General features: G+C 37.6%; 1 protein-coding gene across 1 annotated transcript; it reads right to left on the bottom strand.

Annotated features, from left to right (window-relative positions):
- Positions 1-20588: 20588 nt before the first annotated feature.
- On the bottom strand, positions 20589-22165 carry LOC114285494 (protein trichome birefringence-like 19). Its single transcript, XM_028228536.2, has 2 exons — positions 21583-22165; positions 20589-21496 (listed from the first exon to the last, which is right to left on the bottom strand). Exons 1-2 carry the CDS (start codon positions 22057-22059, stop codon positions 20711-20713), a joined length of 1263 nt encoding a protein of 420 aa, XP_028084337.2. The 5' UTR covers positions 22060-22165; the 3' UTR covers positions 20589-20710.
- Between the last annotated feature and the right edge of the window lie 1158 nt (positions 22166-23323).

Below are 23323 nucleotides of genomic sequence, written 5' to 3'. Positions count from 1 at the left end.
AAATAATAAATAAATAAGCAAAGGAGAATCTTCTTAATTTGGTTATTTGTATTCATGATAGACAATAAAAGAATGGAGAATTTTGTTACTTCAGCCATATGAAATTTGTGTGTAATCGGTTAGAATTAACTCTAGCACAGTTAGTGTTTGTGTAATACATGTATAAAAGATGTAACTCTCGTACAATTTTATGAAGTTGAATAAGAACTCAGATTTTCTTCATATTATCTATATCGAGCAATAGTGCCTTAACCTCGTTGAGGTTGTTTCATACAAACTCAATACATGACATTCATTTTTTTTTCTTCATAATATAGTGTAGACACCCCATTTTTGACCGTCCTCAAGACTTAGACGTCATCGTTTGTGCGCGTGATGATTGTGCTTGTTTGTGTTCGTTTTGAGCGCCCGAAGTCCTTGGCGGAACACTCTGTCTTTGAGCCTTTGAACCTTGTTCTTTCTCTACCTTGTTTTGGACCAAAACTTGGTGTCTGGACCTATGGGTGACCTGTCGGCCACCCCCTAAGGTTGTCGGCCATGGGATAAGCCTGTCGGCCATGCATGTGGCCGATCGACTACCATTGGTGGCTGACAGCCACCAGTCTCTTTTTCCAGATATTTCTAGATATTTGTTGCTAGCTGTGCCAGTTGTTGCTCACTGAGCTGCATCTTCATACACGTGTATGGTAGGATGTATTCAAGCTCAAACTTTGATTTTTCATATATAGGGGGGTGCCTTTCCCATTTTGGGAGGTTAGACATTTTAGACCAAAAATCTCTATCTCTCTCTAAAATTTTCTCTCTCTTCTTATTTTATGCTTTAAAGTCTAGTTTCTCTACACTTTGGCACATAGACCCTTGATCAAACACTCTCACCTTTGAGCTGAGGTTCCTTGGAGTTTAGTTTAAGCCTTAGAAGGGGTTTTGAGCTTGAATTTGTGGCTGAATTGTACTTTGCTTCAAAGGTATAGAACTTACCTCACTTAAGCTTATTGCGCATACTTGCTTTGCCATCTTTTTCAACTGTTTTGAGGCTGTTTTTGAGGTGTACAAAACTCTATTTTTGAGGCATAAAAGTGGTGGTTTGAGCCTTTGTGAGTTAGGGGGTTGTCCCCCCCTTTTTTGCTCCTTAACTTGTGAAGCTTTTTGTGCTATTTTTCCTTACATTCAAATCAAACTTTTTGGGCTTTTTACCATTGAAATTCAGAGGTTTTTTAGTGACGAAAACCTTTTTTTAAAGTCCAAAATTGGAGGGATTAGCCTCTCCTCCTTGTTGTCTTGCTTGATGCCTAGTTGGCTTACATGTTAGCATGTTTTTATAGCCTAACTTAGCTTCGGTCCAGCATGTTTGTGCTACTGTTTTGACTTATTTTAGCTCTATTTTGGGCTGGTTAAGTCCTTTGAGCCTTGTATGGCATAGTTGTAGTGTTAAGTCCTTCACTAGTCTAGTGTTTTAATGCTTTGATCATCATTCTTTTGAGTTGAAAGTATGTTTTAGTGTTGTTTTGTATTTCATTTCAGCACTAAAATCTCTGCAATCTCCCTCTATTCTTCACTTTTTCGTTTGCTTTGAAAGTGGTTTTAAACCACTTGTTTGCTTAAGTGTGAAATTGAGACATTCATGCTTAATTGTTTAATCCCTTTGGGGGTTCATTATCAACTGCATGAGATCTTTTTTATGCCCAAAGCACTTGTGGTTTAATCCCACTTTCCATTAGAGGACACTCACTTTTGGACTAATCAATTAAGAATGGATTGGTAATCTAAAATGAGTAAACAAAAAATAAACAAAGTAAAAGAGGCAAGATAAGTATCTTTTGTGTTGCATTGCATGTGTTTGAATCGGACGTTAATTTAAACACAAGGCGAATGGGACATTTCATACTCAAAAGTGATGAAATGTGCCACTTTCCTTGGTCACCATCACTTTTGATCATGCATGATAGGGTGATAGCCTTTTTGAGTCTTGTTGTGCATTCATTAAGCTTGTACAAGCTTGGTTCCTTAGCTATCATGCATGGAAAATGCTTGGTTGATGGTTTGAAGGCCAAGAGTTACACTCTTTTGAGCTTATTTGATGATAAAAGGTGCATCAGTACACACATACCTGTGAGAATACACTGTTTTGCTCTGCTTGCTCTCTGTTGCAGCAAAAAGAGGAGTTCTTGTCACCAGTGGCCGACTGGCCACCACTAGTAGCCAACCGGCCACCAGTGGTAGCTGACCAGCCACTATTGGTAGCCGACAGGCCCCCTGTCGGCCACCAATGAAAATTCAGCAGTGTGTTCCTGAGGTAGAGCAGAGGTGTTTTGGAAGTTGGCATCATTTTCAGTGTTCATATGCGCAAACAGAGGCATTCAGTGGCAAGGCGGTGGCTTTTTCGGGGCGGAAACCGAGCATGCATGCATCTCCCGTTTCCCGAGGCCGTTTAATTAACTTGCTTAGTTAATTAGTTGTAGTATGTTGTAATTTTAGTTGATTAATTCATGTTGTAATTAATTAGCTTAGTCATTGTAATTAATTAGTTAAGTGTTTAGCTAGTTAGTTTGATTTGTAATATTTAATTAACTTAGAATAAGTTAGTTAATTCATTTTGCGTTGTAATAATTACTTAGCTTAGATTAGATTAGCTTAGCTCCTATTCATTCGGACCTCCTTCGTGAGGGCATAATGTTGTAATAAGTGTGCGTGCGTCTGTGCATATCTTCTAACCCTACGTCTTTCTCCCTTTTATTAGGGACATGTTTTGATTAGCATACCTTATGCTTGCATGTTTGCATCTATTTATTTTGTCTTGCATGCACCGAGGCTCGGCGTATCATTCAAACTACATCTCAATTTTAATACTTCTTTGAATACGTGTTTAAAAGCATGTTATCAAATTGAATTATATGCCATATTAATAGCCAAGCCTATTAAATTGCATATTGCATGTGTTGCATTAGACATCTCGTATGCATCGCTCCAACTAGTTTTTGTTTTGGCTTGGAGTACTCGGTAACTTTAGACACCCTATTTTTGACCGTCCTCAAGACTTGGATATGCTTGTAGGTACATTCAGCAACAAGGTTGATTGCTCGTCGAGTATTCAACTTTCGCGATGGAATGCTCCAAGTTTGATCTTTCCAAACCCTATTTCCATTCTGTCTTACTTTTGGACCATGTATTGGTCTTTTCTTTGTGGTATACTAGGTGGCCTGTCGGCCATTAGAGAGGACTACCGGCCATCAATTTGTGCTTGCCGGCTATCCATGAGGCACTGTCAGCCACCACTGATGGCCAGCCGGCCACAATGTTTCAACAGATATTTTCTCAGATATTTTGAGCCAGCTGTGGCTCACTGAGCCATCCTACATACACGTGTATGGAGGGATGGAAGGCAAGCTTTAAGCTTGCCAAACAAGCTTCTTCTTGCTTTGCCTATATAAGGGGAGGTGCTTTCCCCTTATTGAGGGTTCAGATTTTTTAGAGCAAAAAGGGTTTAGATTTTTTAGAGCAAAAAAATCTCCCTTTCTCTCTAGAATTTTCACTCTCTCTCTATATTGTGCTATTTTGAGTCTTAAAGTGTTGTTTCTTCTCACTTTTGCACACAAACACCTACTCAAACACCTCCACTTTTGAGCTGAGGTTCTTGGAGGTCATATTTGGGGCTCAAAAGTTGGTTTTGGGCTAAAGAACTTGCTGTTATTGCTGTGCTTCAAGGGTGAGACCTATGTCCTCTTTAAAGCTTTATTTTAATTGCTTGTTTGGCCATCCTTGCATGCTCTTTTAGGCCTTACTCTTAACTAGAAAAAACTTTATTTTTAAGTGTTTAAAATGGTTGTTTGAGGCCTTGTGGGAGTTGGGGGTGTTTCACCCCCTTGTATGCCTTATTTGTTAAGCTTTTAAGCCACCCATTGAAGCTTTTGTAATAGCCTTTGCATGGCCTTTCTACCATTGAAACTATGAGGAATTTCAGTGGTGAAAAGATGGTTTTGAGGTCCAAAATGGGAGGGGGTGGTCCCCTTTTCTCTTGTCTTACTTGCTTGCCTTGTAGGCCTCATACTTAAGCATGTTTTTCTACTCTTTTGTGACTTAGCTCAATCATATTTTTGTGACTTTTTGGACCCTCCATAACTTTTTTTTGATTGGTTTGGTCATTGGTTGCTTGCATCTCATACTTGTAGTGTAATCATGCTCGTTGGCCTAACATGCTTCATGCTTTAGTTCATCATTCTAGCATGTGTTAGCTTTGCTCCAGCACATTTTTGCCACTGATTTAACATGTTTGAGGTCTTTTTTAAGTGGTCTTGGTCATGTATGGCTTGCTTTGTATAGCTATGGCATAGTTGGCTTCACTAGTCTTGAGTTTTGAGGCCCTTAGCATGCTATATTTGTGATGTTTGTGTGATACGGCATCATTTGATATGTAATTTCAGAGCATAAACTTCTGTCATACTCTCATGTTTATCACTCTTTCATTGTGTTTAAGAGTTGTGCCCTTATGCCTTGTTTGTGAGCCATCAAATGAGCATATTTTTTTAGCCATCTCTGCTGCAGGTCTAGCATGTTTTTGCTACTATTTCGACCTGCCTTAGGTCTGTTTTGAGTGGTTAAGGTCATTTGAGCATTGCTTAGTATGATTGTAGTGTAAAGGGCCTTGACTAGCTTTGAGCTTTGGGGCCTTTAGCATGTTGTGCATGTGATGTTTGCATAGTATGGCACCATTTGGCATGTAATTTCAGTGCATATAGTGTAGTCACACTCTCATGTACTTCACTTCTTCATAGCTTTTAAGGGTTGCGTATCATGCCTTGTTTGTGGCCTAACATGTATGCATGCTTGTCTAGCCCTTTGAGCTTCAATTTCAGCATGTTGTAGCCTCTGATGTGGCATGTTTGAGCTCCGTCCAGAGCTAGTGTGGTTATTTAGGCTATGTATTGCATGCCTCTTGTATGATGTTCTTCACTAGCCTTAGTGTTTTGGGCCCTTAACATGTCATGCATGCATTGCTTACATGATTGAGTTTTGTGCATGCCGCTTTAGCATTGAAAAATACACATGTTATTTGTATTGCATGGTGTTCAATCAGACGTCATATTGAACACTAGGTGAATTGGTCCATTTCATACTCGAAGTGATGAAAATGGGTCAATTCCCTTTGTCTCCATTGCCTTTGATCCTCTAATGATAAGGTCGTGGTCTTAAAGCCTTGTTTGCATTGCATTTATTGAATTTGTGCAAGATTGGATCTTTGGCCGTCATGCATTGCATGCTTGATTGATGGTCTTGGATTCAATTATGCAACTCCTTTGATGTTTTGAGGTGATAAGGAGGGGCATGGTACACACATGCCCTAGGGAGATCCTCTATTTCCTCTGTTTTTGTGCTCTGTTGCAGAATGGTGTCACAGCATACCAGTGGCCGGCACCCTTCCATCCTTGGCTGGTAGAGGCCCACTTTTGGTCGGCAGATGGCCGGCAACCATCTTTCATGGCCGGCAAGCCACTGGTGCACTCCCCAGCCTTGATTTGGTAAGATTCAGCAGCAAGTTCTCAAGGACACCCTGCAAAAGAGCCTCAAGAGAGCAACCAGAGAGCTTTTCGGGGCGGCAACCGAGCATACATCCTCTTCTTCTTCGAACAGAGCTGGAGCAGCTTAGTTTTATGCTTACTTGTTAGTTAGCATTGAATTTGTAATTAATTAATTTGTTAATTAGTTAAGTGTTGTAATAATTAGTAATTAGTTTGCTAGTTATTTGTCTAATTTGTAGTGATTAGTCTAATTAGTTTAATTAGATTAGTTAGCTAGTTAGCTTAGCTTAGATTAGCTTAGCTTATTCGGACCCTCCTGCGAGAGGGCGTATTGTTGTAATAAGGGTGCGTGTGTGTGTGCATGTCTTCCAACTCCATTTCTTTCTCCCTTTTACTTATCAGCTTTTGATGGTTAGTTTAGGGCATATTTCGATTAGCATACCTTATGCTTTGCATGAGTGCATCATTCATTTGTCTTGCATGCACCGGGCTCGGCGCATCATTCAAACTACATTGTATTTCAATACACTTTCTTGAATACGTGTTTCAAAGCATGTTATCAAGTGTTGCATTCATATGCCATTCTAGATAGCCGAGCCTATTTTAGTTGCATTTGTGCATGTGTTGCATTAGGCATCTTAACATTGCTAGGATCATGCATGATTTCTAACTAGCTTCTGTTTTGGCTCGGAGTACACTGTAAGTGTTTACGCTTTAGCATCCTTGCATGAGTATAAGTGATTGCCATGACAACATGTTTGCCATGAGGCTATTTGCTTAAATGATTAACTGCATGAATGCCTGTGGATACAGGCTTCATTACTTTAATTGGAACAATTCATCAAAATGTGAGTTTTAAGCCCACTTGAAGTGGCAAATCATCATGTTTTAAGCCCACCTTGTTTGGTGGAAAATCTGCGTTTTAGCCTACTTGCGAGTAGTATCTTCAAACCACTTTCAAAAAACAAACATGAGATGTTTTGTTCCAAATCGAGCGATTTAGCCTATACTTGTGTGTTGTGCGCATCACAAAGTAAGTTAGCTAATAATCGGGTAAGAACACATGTGTTTTCAAAACAAAATATCATGCTTAGTAGAGGCCGATCCTTTGATCAGGCGAGCGGGGGTGCTCATTTCTGGACCTTCACCTCTCATACCCAAGTTCCCGAGCCGAGGCAACTTTGGTGATGATGGACACGTGGCCTTTGGCACGAATCAGGGTTTTTTAAATTTTCTAAAAACAAAATATTTAGGTAGCGACTCTGTAATCTGGCAAAGCAGTCCATGTGTGGCGCTTTTTGATTGAAAATTGATTTCTCAAAACCAATTGCCAGATTTGGACTCTTTGGCGATTTATCAGTCTTACATTGTACTTTGTGAGATTAGATTTAGAACCGTGACAGGAGTCCAAACTATAGTAGCTAGAATACAATTCGCGCCCTCGTGCGCGGAGAGAGTTTGGGGCAGTCTGTAGCATACTTGCATGAGTGTGATTGCCATATTATCATGTTTCGCATACTTTCCATGAGGCTATTTGCTTAAATGATTAACTGCATGAATGCTTGTGGATGAAGGCTTTGTTGTTTGAATTGGAACAATTCAACGAACGTGTATTTTAAGCCCACTTTGCGAAGTGACAAATCATGTTTTAAGCCCATCTTGTTTGATGGCAAATCTGCGTTTTAAGCCCACTTGAGGGTGACAAATTCAAACCATTTTCAAAAATAAAACATGACTTAAAATGTTCCAATTCTTGCGACTAGTCTATACTTGCTTGTGCGCGTCACATAGTAATGTCAGCTAATAATCGAAATAAAAACGTATAATGTTTATAAAATGACATATCATGGTTAGTAGAGGCTGATCTTTGATCGGACGAGCGGGGGTGCTCAATTCATGACCTTCCCTCCTCGTACCTAAGTTTCCGAGCCAAAGCAACTTTGGTGATGACGGACACGTGGCCTTTGGCACGAATCAAGGTTTCCTAAATTTTCCAAAAAAAAAATATTTAGGTGGCGACTCTGTATCTGGCAAAGCAGTCCAATTTTGGCATTATTTGATTTAAAATCGATTTTCCAAAAAGATTTACCGGATATGAATTCTTTGGTATTTATCAGTTTCACATTGCACTTGTAAGACTAGATTCAGAACCGCGGGGGTCCGAACTGTGAGGCCTTCTTTTTAAACCCTTTTAGAAAGGCGGGGAGCGAAAAAAGGCGAGTCCACGGTTTTTGGCAACTCTACTGGGGATGTGCGAGATTCAGGGGATGTGCAGATTAATTGGTTTGATCTGAATGGATCAGTAAACAATTCAGGGTGGCTCAGTGACGAGCTTGATGTGGATGGGAGATTTTAACCAAAGTTGGAATAGCTGGAAACAGGAACTGCTACAAGGGCTGGAATGGCCGTGGACAAGGGGAAGTTGCCGGAGAGCACCGGTATTAAGAATTTCGCTCAGGAAATGAGCATCATTAGTACCGCTGATACTGAACAAGAAGTCGCACTGAAGTAGTTTGAACAGGAAAGAGATGGGAATAGTTAGGAAGAGCCGAACCTCCTACGGGGGATGACTGTGATGTAAGAGTAATCACGACGGAACCAGACAATTGCCTATCGGTTGTCGGAGGAGTATGGTGGGAATATGATGATCTCCATCTTGCCCATACTGATGAAGATTGGGGCCAAAACCTGCCAAACGACACCTGGTATTTTGAGGAAGTAGATCACATGACTAAGAGCGGGCGGTACTTCAGACCCCCATACTTAGACCAACTTGAAGCATCCGAAAAGGATACAAATTTAATGTTTTGAATATATATTAGTTTCATAATTTTGAATTTCTAATAAATAAATAAAATTAAAAATTTAACCATTGGATTAGATTTTGTGATTGATAAGATAGTGATAACATAGTTTCTTATTCCTTTTTCATTTATGTATAAAAAAAATAAAGATAGGACATAAGTATCCTTATATGTTATTTGACATTCATTTCATGCCCACTCTCCATTAATTTCATGTATAGTGCGAATTTAATTTAAACTTTGATTTACAATTCAAATGTTATAGGTTATTGGCTAATGCAGAGAGATAAAAAAGTTATAATAATTCATTGGAGGCAATTACTACATCAAGTAAGCTTTGACTACATGTTAGGGCATTTTTAATTTATTTAGAAAATTTTGGCACTTTATATATATATATATATATATATATATTAAATTTGTGGCTGTTAGAAGCTTCACATTTTTTATCTAATGTTTTGAGCATTCATGATATGACAAACACTTAGATGGCTCAAAGAACTATTTGACAGACATTACAATTTTTTTTTCACCCTTTACTCTAAATTGCATATTCTACTTGAATAGTAATTCTTGTTTATCACTTACTATTGTGATGTATCATTTGGTTGTGAAAGGGATGTGGAACCATAATCTTGTGGGGAACCAAAAGATATGGAACCATAATCTTGTAAATTCTCTAATTCAAAGGAATTTCACATAACCATGGCTTTGTAGGTGACCAAATATGGATAAGAGTTGGATGTTACTTAAGAATAGGATGAGTTCCCAGTATCGAGATGGGGTGAAGGCTTTTGTTCAATTTGCAATGATGAATGTAGGGCCAAATGATAAGATTCGTTGCCCTTGTATGGACTGTTTGAATTGTGAATGACATACTAGTAAAATTGTGGAGTATCATTTAGTTGTGAAAGGGATGTCCTTTTGTTATAAGACTTAGGTGCATCACGAGGAATCTGTTCCCATGAATCCATCTCATGCATTGAATGACTTTGGAAGTGTTGGGGATAGAATAAAAGCAGAGACAGGCGAAGATCTAGATGAAATCCTAAATTTGTTAGAAGATATTTACATGGGGACTATCATAAATGATGATGAAAATGAAGAGGATAAGGAGAATGATGATAATGACAATGACGATGATGCGGCTAACAATGTTGAAAAAAAGGGCGTGTCCAACTTTAACAAATCGTTGAATGATGCTCAAAGAGAGTTGTACCCTGGGTGTTGTAAGTTTTCTCTTTTATTATTTGTTGTTAAGATGCTTTATGTGAAGGTGTTGAATAAGTGGAGCAATAAGTCTTTCAACATGTTGTTGGGGATATTAAAGGACCTTATACTGGTAAGTGATCAAGTGATTCCATGGACTCTTTATGAAGCCAAAAAAATTCTTACATGACTTAGGTTTTGGATATGTGTTGATTCATGCATGCAAGTATGATTGTGCACTTTTCTGGAAAGAGAATGCAAATTTAAAGAATTGTCCGATTTGTCAAGAGTCCAGATACAAGTTGAATGATGAAAAAGGTAGAAAAATTCCTCACAAGATCTTAAGATACTTCCTATTGACATCAAGGTTGCAGAGATTATATATGTTGAGAAAAACAACAATAGATATAAGATGGCACAAAGAGAAACGAGTAGATGATGAGATATTGAGACACCCGGCTGATGGTGAGGCGTGGAAATATTTTGATAGGCAATATCCTTTGTTTTCCCAAGATACTCAAAATGTGAGGTTAGGGTTGGTCACTGATGGTTTCAATCCTTTTGGAAACATGAGTAACTCGTACAGTATGTGGCCTGTGATTGTTATGCCTTATAACTTGCCTCCTTGGAAATGTATGAAACAATTATTTAGTATGCTGTCATTGTTTATCCCTAGACCACAAGCACCAGGGAGAGATATCGATGTTTACATGCGACCATTAATTGATGAGTTGAAGGAGTTGTGGGAAGATGGTGTGCATACTTATGATGCCTCAACTGAATTAAGTTTTCAAATGCATGCAGCTGTTACGTGGACAATTAATGACTTTCCTGCATATAGAAACTTGTTAGGATGGAGTACGAAAGGTTATTTGGCTTGTCCCACCTGTAACAAAAATGTTTCCTCACAACGGTTGAGAGGTAAGATAGGGTACACAGACGCTCGTCGTTACTTGCCTGATGACCACCCTTGGCGAAGGAGTCAACTTTATAATGGTAAGACTGAGTTTGTGTCAAGACCTTTAGAGTTATCAAGGAAACAAATCTTAGAACAATTGGATTCAGGGACACTCAAACCATTTGGAAAGCATCCAACCAATAAGAAAAGAAAAAGGGAAAATCCAGTATTGAACTAGACAAAAAAAAACATCTTCTTTGAGTTGCCATATTGGAAAACACTTAAACTCCGACACAACCTCGATGTTATGCACATAGAGAAGAATATATGTTATAGTTTGCTTGGAACATTACTGAGTATAGATGGAAAGAACAAAGACACAGAAAAAGCACGCATGGATTTGGAAGATATGAAAATAAGGAAGGAGTTGCACTTAAAAAGCGTGCCGATGGGTCTTTTGAAAAGCCCCCAGCATTGTACACTTTATCCTCAAATGAAAGACATGGTTTTCTGTGAGTTTTTAAAGTCAATTAAGTATACTGATGGTTATGCAGCAAACATCTCAAGGTGTGTGAACACAAAAGGTGATAAGTTAACAAGCCCAAAAAATCATGATTGTTATGTCCTTATACAGCGACTTCTTCCCAGTGGAATGCGTGGATATCTTCACAATGATATTTGTGTCGCATTATTTGAGTTGGGAAATTTCTTCCAAGATCTTTGTTCGAAGACATTGAAGATGAAGAATTTGGAAAAATTAGAAGATCGCATAATACTCATACTATGCAAGTTAGAGAAAAAAATTTCACTAGCATTCTTTGATGTGATGGTCCATTTGGCGATTCATTTGCCGCGTGAAGCCATTCTTGGTGGGCTTGTGCAATATCGGTGGATGTACCCCATTGAAAGGCACTTACTAACTTATTAAAACACTATAATACTTAAATTGTAGCACAACCTGTATATATATTTATAAAAATATGAATGTGTGTGTAATAAGATTATTCTATTGTTTGTTTTATAGGCTACTTGGAACTTTAAAAGGATATGTTGCAAATCGAGCTCATCCAGAAGGTTCGATCATAGAAGCTTATGTTGTCAAGGAGTGTCTCACAATTTTCTCAATGTATCTGGGTGAGATTGAAATTGTATTTAATCGAGAGGAACGAAATGTTGATGTTAGTGTGCATGAGTCGGGGTTAGAGCTGTTCACACAAAATGTTTGTCCTTTTGGGCTAATTACAAGGGTTTCTAACGTGTCTCAGAAAGAACGTGAAATGGATCATTGGTTTATCTTGAATAATAGCCTCGAACTGGACCATTATCTAGAGTACGTTCTTAATATTGTTTTTTTTGTAGAATTATGTTTTCAATATAATATGTTACTTATGAATCATATGTTTGTAAGTAGGCAAACACAAGAATCTTTTAGAAAATCAAGGTACACGTGACATCACAAAGAGATAGAAAAAGGAATTCCCCAAGTGGTTCAAAGAACATGGAAGATATAATCCCAAACTATATTCAACTATACTTATATGAATACTAACCTAATGATTGAAATTGATGTCGTTGTGTAGATGAACCAATTACGAGCTCAAGGATTACCAGAAGCAACTGATGATTTGTGGTCATTAGCAAATGGTCCTAGTGTGAATGTTAATTTGTATTCAGCTTGCATTTCTAATGGTGTTCGATTGCATAGTAAGGATTGTGATAGTAGTCATAAATGCCAAAATAGTGGGTTAGTTGTGGAAGAAGAGCATGAGGGACAAACAATTGACTTTGATGGGTACTTGAATAGAATGTGGGAGATCCATTACATACTTGGATATCGAGTTGTTTTATTCCAATGTGAATGATTTAATACTGGTAGCAATAGAACATTACATATCGATACACATTGCACAAATATTGATGTAAGAAGTCGATGGTATAAAGATGATCAATTTGTTTTACCAAGTCATGTAAAACAAGTTTTCTACGTTGATGATACAAAGTTAAGTGAACATTGAAAAGTTGTAGAAAGACTACAACATCGAGGAATATGGGATGTACCAGAACAAGATGGCTTTGAACCTGATAATGTATTGCAACAAAATGAAACAACCGATGTTGTCCCAGTATGCGTTGAAAACCCCGTGACAATCTCACTTCATAGGAATGACATTGATCCTCAAATTATCCCAAGTGAGGTGGTTTTACAATCAATTAGTCGAGCACACAACGATGGTGTTGATGAGGAAGAGGGGTGCGATAATGAAAATGATTACTATGAGCATTGACTATTCAAGAAGATGAGTTACATAGTAATTTTGATTCTAATATAGATTTTGACATAGAACTTTAATTGTTATGCCACTGATGATTTTTATGACACTGTTGTTTAAGTGCCTCTGAGTTTGAGTACAATGATAATTCAAAAAGATTTTTTTTTTGTATGTGTGTTTGTGTGTGTCCCCCTCTCTCTGTGTGTGTGTGTGTGTGTGTCTATTTTTTTGTTTTGTTTTTTATGTCATGTTATTGTTTAGTTATCACTTATATTTTGATATTAATTCTATTATATAGACGTTGATGTTAATGTAATTGCTTATTTTACATATGTTTCACAAATGTAATTGTTGAGTTGTTGTGCTAGATGGCAAGCCCTGGTAAAGTTTGACATGTAGTATCATCCAAAGTTCCTTTACCTTCCCAACAAGCTGCAGCTAGAATTGCTGCCCCTACTCTGCATGCACCACCTAATTTAACCCCATCTACTCAGAGTGTACCATCTACAAATGCTCTAAGTATCCAACATGCACCATCTACAAATGCAATTACTACCCAGGTTGCACCATCTACAAATGCAACTACTACCTAGGCTGCACCATCTACAAATGCAAGTACTACTCAGGCTGCAGTATCTATAAATGCAACTACTACCCAGGATACACCATCTACAACTAGTTTGCGTACTCGTTCTAGACAAGTCATGGGTCAGACTCGAGGGAAGAGCATAGCACATCTCATAGCTAACAATGGTGGTGAAAAACTTCCTGTTTGGATCCCTGCAGATGCAAAGGTGCCAGTAGGGCCTTATGCCACGCCATTTGCAAATGAACTTGCTTACAGATAAGGATGGCTGCTCCAATCATTGGCATAAAAAAGTGGGACAAGATTGATGAGATTCATAAAGCCCTAATCATTCAAGTAGTTTGGGTACATGTATTTGCTGTTTTTCAGATAATTAGATTATCACCATTACTAGCATTTTGATATTAATAAAAGCATTCATTATATTTGCAGGATAAATTTGACATTGTTAATTATGATAAGGATGAAGAGATTCGGAAAGGAGTCAATAAAAAGTGTAAAACTCTTTACAAAGTTGGCGTAACAAGATGAAGACTCATTATTCGAAGTTAGTAGACGTTGGTGTTCACCCTTATAATAAACCATACAAAAGGGTCGATTATGAGGCTTGGGTATACATGATAGGTCATGTATACATGATCGATCATGTATGTCTTGATGGTGATTATCAAGTAAAATTTCCTAATTTAAAGAATCATCTTGTAATTTCAATTTAATTTTACTAATCATTTAATTTTGCAGAACTTGGCTAAAAAAGCAACGGATAGTCGATCGAGGTTACCAAATAATCATACAATGGGCTCCAAGTCATTTCAAGCTGTAATGTATAAACAGGCAATGCATTTATTATATTTAAAAGTGTAAATTAATTATGTATGCTTACTTTTAAATGGAATTAGGGTACCAAGAAGACTGACTTTGTAGACTTCTACAAAGATTCCCATTGGAGCAAGAGAAAGTCGGATTGGGTAGCCCCAATATGTGGTCAATTACATGTAAGTATGGCAATTAATAAAGTTACATAATTACGTAAATGGTGGTATTTGTTGAAGTTGTTTACAAATTGATAGGAAGCTTTGAAAAAGCGACGTGAAGAGTCTTTAGAGCCTGGGGCAGTACCTTTAACTCAGGAGCGGCTGTCAATTGAGATTCTTGGAAAGAAATCGGGATACTTAAAAGGCTTTGGAGTTGGTCCAAAACCATCATCATCTAGATCTTCTGTTACTGCACAAGCACTAGAGTCATTGAAGAATTTGTCCAAGGTCCAGCAATAATAAATTGCAGCCCAGAACCTGGTAGCACAAGAGCAAGCTAAAATGATTGAAATGCAAAACAAAAGATTTGAAGAGATTGAGAAGTTTATGAGGATGAGCAAGGATCAGGCAAGCATGCAGGTTGATGAAGATGATTATCCATCAGAGGAATCTTATTGGCAAACACTTTTGTAAGTATATTTTTTAGAATTTACTTTTCAAATCACTACAAGCATTTCATTTAATATGTATGGTTGTGTTGAACAAACTACAAAATAGTTTCGTTCAGAAGACTTAAAAGCCCTGTTCGGGAGGCAAAATTACGAAATGACTACTGCAACCATCGAAACTTAGCACGGACAGTTTGCTCAAGCCTAAATATACTTGTAGGAACAAAATGGACCTCGTTTGGATTTCTGGTTAGAACATTATAAGGAAAATTGTAAAACACAAAACTTAAAAGGCCCGTTCGGGGGCTGAAATTACGAAATGACCACCAAAACCACCGAAACTTCGCATAGATAGCTTGGTCAAACCTAAATAGACTTGTAGGAACAAACAGGATCTCGATTGGATTTCCGGTTAGAAAATTACAAGGAAAAATGTAAAACATAAGACTTAAAAGGCTCGTTCGGGGGCCAAAATTGCGAAATGACCACCGAAACCATTGAAACTTGGCACGGACAACTTGTTCAAGTGTAAATAGACTTGTAGGAAGAAACGGGACCTCGATTGGATTTCCGGTTAAAAAATTAGAAGGAAAATTGTAAAACACAAGGCTTAAAAGGCTCGTTTGGGGGTCGAAATTGCGAAATGACCATCGAAACCACCGAAACTTGGCACGGACAGCTTGTTCAAACCTAAATAGACTTGTAGGAACAAACGGGACCTCGTTTGGATTTTCAGTTAGAAAATTACAAGGAAAAATGTAAAACATGAGACTTAAAGGCCCATTCGAGGGCCGAAATTGCGAAATGACCACCAAAATCACCGAAACTTGGCACGAACAGCTTGTTCAAGCCTAAATAGACTTGTAGGACCAACAAGACCTTGATTGGATTTCCAGTTAGAAAATTACCACGAAAAATGTAAAACACAAGACTTAAAAGGCCCGTTCGGGAGTCGAAATTGCGAAATGACCACCGAAACCACTGAAGCTTGGCACGGACAGCTTGTTCAAACCTGTATAAACTTGTAGGAACAAACGAGACCTCGATTGGATTTTCAATTAGAAAATTACAAGGAAAAATGTAAAACACAAGATTTAAAAGGCCTGTTCAGGGGCCGAAATTGTGAAATGACCACCGAAACCACCGAAACATGGCACGAACAACTTGTTCAATCCTAAATAGACTTGTAGGAACAAGCGAGACATCGATTGGATTTCCGGTTAGAAAATTAGAAGAAAAATTATAAAACACAAGACTTAAAAGGCCCGTTCAGGGGCCGAAATTGCGAAATGACCACCGAAACTTGGCACAGACAGCTTGTTCAAACCTAAATAGACTTGTAGGAACAAACGATATCTCAATTGGATTTCCGGTTAGAAAATTACAAGTAAAAATGTAAAACAAAAGACTTAAAATGTCCGTTCGAGGGGTCGAAATTGCAAAATAACCACTGAAACCATTGAAACTTAGCACAGACAGCTTGTTCAAGCCTAAATAGACTTGTATGAGCAAACAGCACCCGATTGAACTTCCCGTTATAAAATTAAAATCAAAATTGTGAAATTCATATCGAGGTTTTTTTTTTTTTTTTTTTTGTCAATCTAATATTGTTTTTTTCTTTTTTCATGTGACAGATTGGCAATGGTGAAAAATAGTTCGGGCTGCATCAGAAGATTTGATTTTGTGTTTTTAGAAATATTTTGACATAGGATTTTGGTAAATGATTTATGGATAAAATGTTTAGCATCAAAATATTTGGTGTTGTGTTTTTGCAAATATTTTGACCTAGGATTTTGGTAAATGACTTGTTGGTTAGTTGTTTAGCATCAAAATATTTGGTTTTGTGTTTTTAAAAATATTTTGACGTAGGATTTGGTAATGTATTTATGGGTTTGATGTTAATAGTTTGTAAGTACTTTGGTATGAATGTTTTAGATTGTCAGAGAATTGTAATTATGTTTATTGGAATGTTTAGTAGCTATTAATTTTGAATTATTATGAATGTTTTGAACATGTGTATTATTATTTACATTACATTTGTGTATATATTGTGCACAGAAAAACATGTGTTTTGGATTATTTTGAACAGGAAAATTATTAAAATCAAAATTTGTGTAGTGAATTTTTAGTGATAGGTGGTATTTTGGTCGCTGTTAATATATTTGGCGACAACATATTATTTTTGTCGCTAAAAGTTAGTGGTTATTCCAAGAACTTTTAGCAACCAAAACATATTCGTCGCTAAAACTTGATTTTTAGCGACCAAACTAATTTTATCGTTAGATAGTACTTTTGGCGACACATTTATTTGTCACTAAAACTACATAGCCTATCCAAATTTTAACCTTTTAGCGACAAATTAGAATTTTATAGTGACAAAATATATGATTTTTGGCGACCAATTTTGTTTGTCGCTAAATGTCTACATACGGTGACAATTTCTGATTTGGTCGCCAATACTTTTAGTGACAGGTTTTTGGTGACCAATTGTGTACTTGTCGCCGATTCTTTTGGCGGCAAAATTTGTACTTTTGGCAACTAATTGTTTGGTCGCCAAATGTGCTTTTTGTTGTAGTGGGCAGCAACACCAAACGGTAGGCAACCTCCCAATCCACTCAAAGATCTCAAAAGTGCCAATAACATCTCTTACCGACCACGAACAGCTATCAAAGGCCAGGTTGTCGCTGACTTCATCTTGGAATCCACAAATCATACCCCACTCCGCCTCCCTCTCTACCTGCCTTTTGGCCTTATACTGCTCTGCCAACTCCACTCCATCATCCTCTTCCAGTGCATCCACTCCCATGGCTGGCGGTTTGTGTTTTGCCATCTCCTTCACGTTTCTCACTATTGCTTCGGTTGCGGGAGCCAGAAAATTTATAATATACCAGACAGGCGAATCTCTTGTGATGAAGTCACTTAAATCTGGAATGCGCTGGTTTTTTGCAAGCAAGTAAGTAAAACGCACAAGTCCAAAAGCCCAAGGTTTACCAATCCTCCAAGGATCGCGGTTAAAATTCGCCAATTTGAAATTTCGCACAACAATTAAACCCCCGCCTTTTCAACAACCCACTTTCCCGAACCCTTCCCCTCTTACACCCTATTCGTCTCCCTCATCAGCAATCCTTGTTGTACTACGTATACGGCCATGATCTTTTCCTCGTCCCACTAATTTTCTTTTCTCTTCCCCGTCTATTTCACTTCACATCAGTACGTACTTTTACACCCTCGAGCCCCGCGCGCCGTCACTCTTTTCTGGGCCCTCCTCCCACTCGGTCACCTTCGCGGTCAGCCCTCCTCCCAATCGGCCATCTCACTCGGCCACCTTCGCGGTCGCCCCGCCTCCCGGTCGGCTATTCAGCTCGACCACCTTCGCGGTTGGCCCTTTTCCCGATCGGCCATCCAGCTCGGCCACTTTCACGGTCGGCCCTCCTTTTGATCAGTCATCCCGCTCAGCCACTTTCGCGGTCAGCCCATCTCTCGTTCGGCCATCCTGATGGCCACATTCACGGTTAGCCTTTCTCCTAATCGGCCATCCCGTTCACCCACCCTCGCGGTCGGCCCTCCCTACTGTCGGCAACCTCACCGCTTGATTGCTCTCCACTCACCCACCCCGCTCCACCCCCCAAGCTTGACAGACTTCCTCCACCTTTCTTATTTCCTTCGTTGGACTAAAGCTGCACTCGGGAGTGGGGTACTACTGATACCGATCGGTACCTAGGAGGGCCCAACCCATGGATCAAGGCCCAGTCCACATTCCAGTTATCAAAGCCCAATAAAATCAATATTAGGCCAGGACCAATAACATTCAAATACTTGCCAAACAGGGGCCTAGACACATAAGCAGACAAAGATCCTACAAAGTTATTGCATCACACATCAGCCATTAATGAGACTTTCACGGCATTAAATGCGACAACCCCCTCATGCCGGAATATACAAACTCACCATGAACAATGCAAGCTAGAACATAGACTTTTGGCCAACATAACAGACTGGAATAGACAAGGAAATGATGAGCAAAAGATATAAGGAAGTTTCCGAGGCACAACAAAGGTTAAGTTTTTCATTCCTCATTTTCTCTCTCTCTCTCTCTCTCTCTCTCTCTCTCTCTCTACACAGTCAATCTCTTCTATTATAACTCGATTGTCGGAGGGTCTGCCGGGGGATTACCGCCCCCATTGGACCTTTTTGCAGGGACATTCCATAGACTTCAGGGCCAACAAACCTATTGGAAGCTTGGACCAGCCCGACCCATCTCTCGTTGGGAAAACTACATCATCAAACGTAATCCCGGAAATAAATTTGATTTATATATTTTATTTTTTAATAAATTTTTAAAACTATGTGGCATTGATGAAATCCAAACATAGATGGAAGATAAATGTGTGATAAATAATGGAATGTTAATTGTGATTGTCTCCTAATACGGATAACGATGTCTGATTCCATAGCAACCACATTTTAAAGGAAAGATAACAAAAAATAGCAATCTCCTTTTGAAAAAGTTAGACGTGAAAATGTTAGAGATTTTGAAAAAAATTATCAAACATTTTACGTAATGCTTATATGAGCGTGGGTTTTATGTACTGTAAATCTTACATCTATATCAATATTGTATAAAATTTTTAATAAAATTATTATGATCCCTAACATTGCTCTAAATGATCTGGATGATTGATTAATTTGGTCCATTCCTTAGATGGAAATAAAATAATTCATAATTTATATATGGAACTTGGTTATGTAAATTTTTGGTATATATTATATATTTTTGTGATAAATGTTATATATATATTTTTTTGTAGAGTTGTGATAATTTATTATTCGAAAATCAAGTTTTGTACTTTTTTGATAAAGTTATGTATTTTAAAGATAATTTTACATGTTTTTTCATCGAAACATTTTTGTACTACAAAATGTGTAACATTACTGTAAAAATACGTGACATTACTACAAAAATATATAACTTTATTTTTAAACCACAAATTATTGAAACTCTATCAAAATATTAACATTTGTCAAAAAACTGTGCCTTTGTTTGCGATGTGGGTTGGTTTTTTTATTTTTTGGCTATTTTTGCCTGAGATTAAAAAGCGTCATTTGAGATAGACTTTTTGACTTTTTTAGAAGAAAAAAATGAAATGATTATAATACGAATATGACATTTTGTCATATTTCACTAGAATAACTAATTTTGTCCTATATGACTATTTTAGCTCAAATGAACATGCAAACATAACCGGTATAGCATACAAAAAAAAATTTGTAACAAGGAATTCCCTTGTTTTTTTAAAAAAACATTTTGATACAAATTTCAATGTTTTTTTTGCCCGTTACCAAACAAAAATGAAGTGCACATTTTTGAGAAAGTGGTAACTTTATTAGTAAGGAAGAAATATAATTCAATAGAAGACACCAAACAACAACATAAGACTAAAATGAATACTATCAAATTCACAAACTCTAGAAACGATGAGAACCACGGAAATCCAGAGAAATCTTCTGTCAACATCTGCGAGTACCTACACAATGGACACATTAAAACAAAAAATCATACCTTGAAGATCAAGTCACTAATACAGAACGCCACCTAAGAAGGACTCAAAAAAGGCTGGAGTCTGTCCAACTATCTTCAATATCATTCTCTCTTTTTCGTTTTTTCTGATGAGTATTTCTTTTTTAACAGTTTCTCATTACAAACTCAAAATATAGGTACACAAAAGAAAAAGAGTCCAAATTGAATGATCTATTGCTCTACATGTTATGTGAATTAAAATTTAAGAAAGAGTGGTGTAATTATGTTAAAAGTGTGAAACTAATTGTATTATCTGACAATGTTTTATATGAACCGGGATTTGCTGAAATTGGGATTGAATCCAACAATTTGTTAAAGAATGAAAGACTAGGATGAAAAAAGAAAGGGAGGAATTGTGTTCATAATTTGCTAACATTATATTGTAATCCAAAGTTTTATCTGGTATAATTTGATGCACAACACATTTTATCAGAGTGTTGCATCAACTGATTCTTGTCCTTCCATATTCAACATGTGAAGCAAAAATTCATTCCATGAATCAATAGGACCAGGCAAGCACCAATGGAGACAATCAGCTATATGTTTCTCCTTATTTGGTGGGTGGCCATAGTGGTACGGGTGACCATCTGGCCTCATAACCATGGCTTCAGTAATGTCCAACCACCTAAATTTCAACCCTCTCGTCCCCGCTTCTCTCTCTGCCACCCTAAACTCGTCCACCTGAGTCAAGTAGAACTCTAGATTACTCTCATCCGATTCCATTTCTTGTTGCGGAAATGGCCTTGTCTGCGAGCAATTCCCTCCTTTCACCCAATCCTCACCCCCAAAGTGTGTCGGAGAGAATGACCTTAGAAATGTCACCCCCTTGAAGTTTGGTAAGCTCAGAATGGCCTTGAAGGCGGTTCTCAAGGCCATCCTGTATCCATAGTACCTCGAAAGACTGGTGATGGACTCGTTTTTGCATACGTGACACCCAACAATCTTACCATTTTCATGGTATATTAATGGCCTAGAGAACCATTGTCCGGCTGAGATGATCACATAATCAAAATGTTCAATTTGAGCTGCCCATGCCTCGTCGACTTTGTCTAAGTATAGATTCAGGACACCCACGATGGAGGAACCATTTTGGTTGGGAACAGATAGCTTGACCAAATTTGGGGACCATATGATTGCTAGTTTAAAATTGTAATCGATGTAGAGCCAGCATCTGATTGCTCCTCCCACACTTGGTGCATCTACAGGACTGGCCATCTGATAGAAAAATTACAATTAGCAAAGGTAGCTCATCCATCTCATTTAACATTATAATTTTATTAACGAGTTAGAGAACACTTAACAGTAGCCAACAGGCACATCAATGATTCAACTTGATTTCTTCCCACAGAGTCCCCAACGAAAACCATGGACTTGCCTCTCACAAGCTCCAAGAACTGAGCCGCGTCGAAGCGAGGCAGCTCACAACCATCTGGTTTCCACCTCCATTTCATGTATCCACTGTCTGGCCTTCCAAACTTTATGCAATTTTGTCGATCATCGACCACACACTTGTTTGAATTTGTGTAGTAATAAGGCCCCTCGGCGTATGGAACCCAGTTTCCTTTAAATATGTTGCATCTATTATGCTTCAATGTAAGTCTTGCTGAACCATTAGCGGAAATTACAGGGAACTGCAAAGAAAATGTCGACCAGTTGTTACAGAGATGGAGATGGACGATGGTGAAAAGAACGAAGGTTAGTACCACTAGGATCGCCTTTCTGAGGTCCTTGAGATGTGTCTTCTTTGCATTGTGAAGCTCTAAAACACTGACCTTCATTTAGTAATGATGTGTTCTGTTGGTTTAATTTGCTGGAACACATTGTTGATATGAAAATTGAACAAAACCAACCATAGGTTACTCAATATCATTATGATATGTACAATTAAATAGGCTAATAAAGAGTAATTCTTTTATTGCATTATTTCATCTGTTTGTATAACACATTCATATATTTAATATATTGTTCTAACAGTCATTAAATTCATTTAAATTTGATGTATGTAACAGCTAAAGCTAATGAACATTTATTGCAGGGTTAATTTCTTTCTTGTTATAATAGCTGAACAGGACAAACTGTCTTCTTTATTGTATTGTAAACCCAATACAACAATGAGTTATTACATAATGCATACTTGGGACAATACCCAGGTCACATGCATCAACCCTTGGTTTGCTAATTGGATTTAAAGGGTAAAACTTCACTAAAACTAGGATATTTTTTATTATTATTTATTTATGGAAGAACAAGTAGAGCTTGTATCCATTAGATGGAGGTAGAAACCAGATTGTTGTGAGCAACCCATTTTCAAACTTGTTTAGTTCCTACAAACTTGGTGGCTGCTAATTAGTAGTCATTTATATGTTAGAAGAAATTAAATGGATATGTGACAACCCTGGTCCACATCCCAACGATGTTTGCACTTTTTTTTTTGACACATTTCATCGAACATCTAATGGGCATCAAAATAATTCGAAGTTTCAACCAATAAGTGCAAGAGTTCAATTCTTGTTTCAGAGTTTGATCTTGAATTGTTTACTCTAAGGGAGAGTTCGAATGGAGAGAGGGACGAAAGAGAAGAGAAGACGACGAAAGATTGAGAGGAGAGAGCCTCTGGTTTTGCCGCTGGAGATCTCTGGTTCGCCGGAGAGAGACGCTAGAGTCACTGTTCTGTGTTTCCTTTTATTTTTTGGGTTGATTATATCAAGCCCTCTCATCAGCTGAATATCACTTTTATCTCTGTAGATCATATTTAAAAAGATTGTATTGGTATAATTTTCATAATTAAAAGGGTTTACATGTACAAATTCATAAATGAGAGAGGTTCAAAATGATATTTATTAATAGTTGAGGGGTTTTGGTGTGATTAAATCTGTGTGTTTTTTTTTTTTTAATCTTCAATAAGGAATTTACCAATTAAAATAAATAAATTAATTATATTAACCTCCTCAAAATTAGAAGAAAATACATCAAAATACATTAGACTTGTTAATTTGTATAATATTTTTTTTAGGGACATTTACGTATAAATATTAATTTATG

This window comes from Camellia sinensis, chromosome 1 (genome assembly GCF_055761805.1).
Source record: "Camellia sinensis isolate YWXY chromosome 1, ASM5576180v1, whole genome shotgun sequence".
Classification (NCBI taxonomy): Eukaryota; Viridiplantae; Streptophyta; class Magnoliopsida; order Ericales; family Theaceae; genus Camellia; species Camellia sinensis.
Note: the sequence above shows the minus strand (reverse complement) of the source record. Positions and strands in the feature narration are given on the sequence as shown.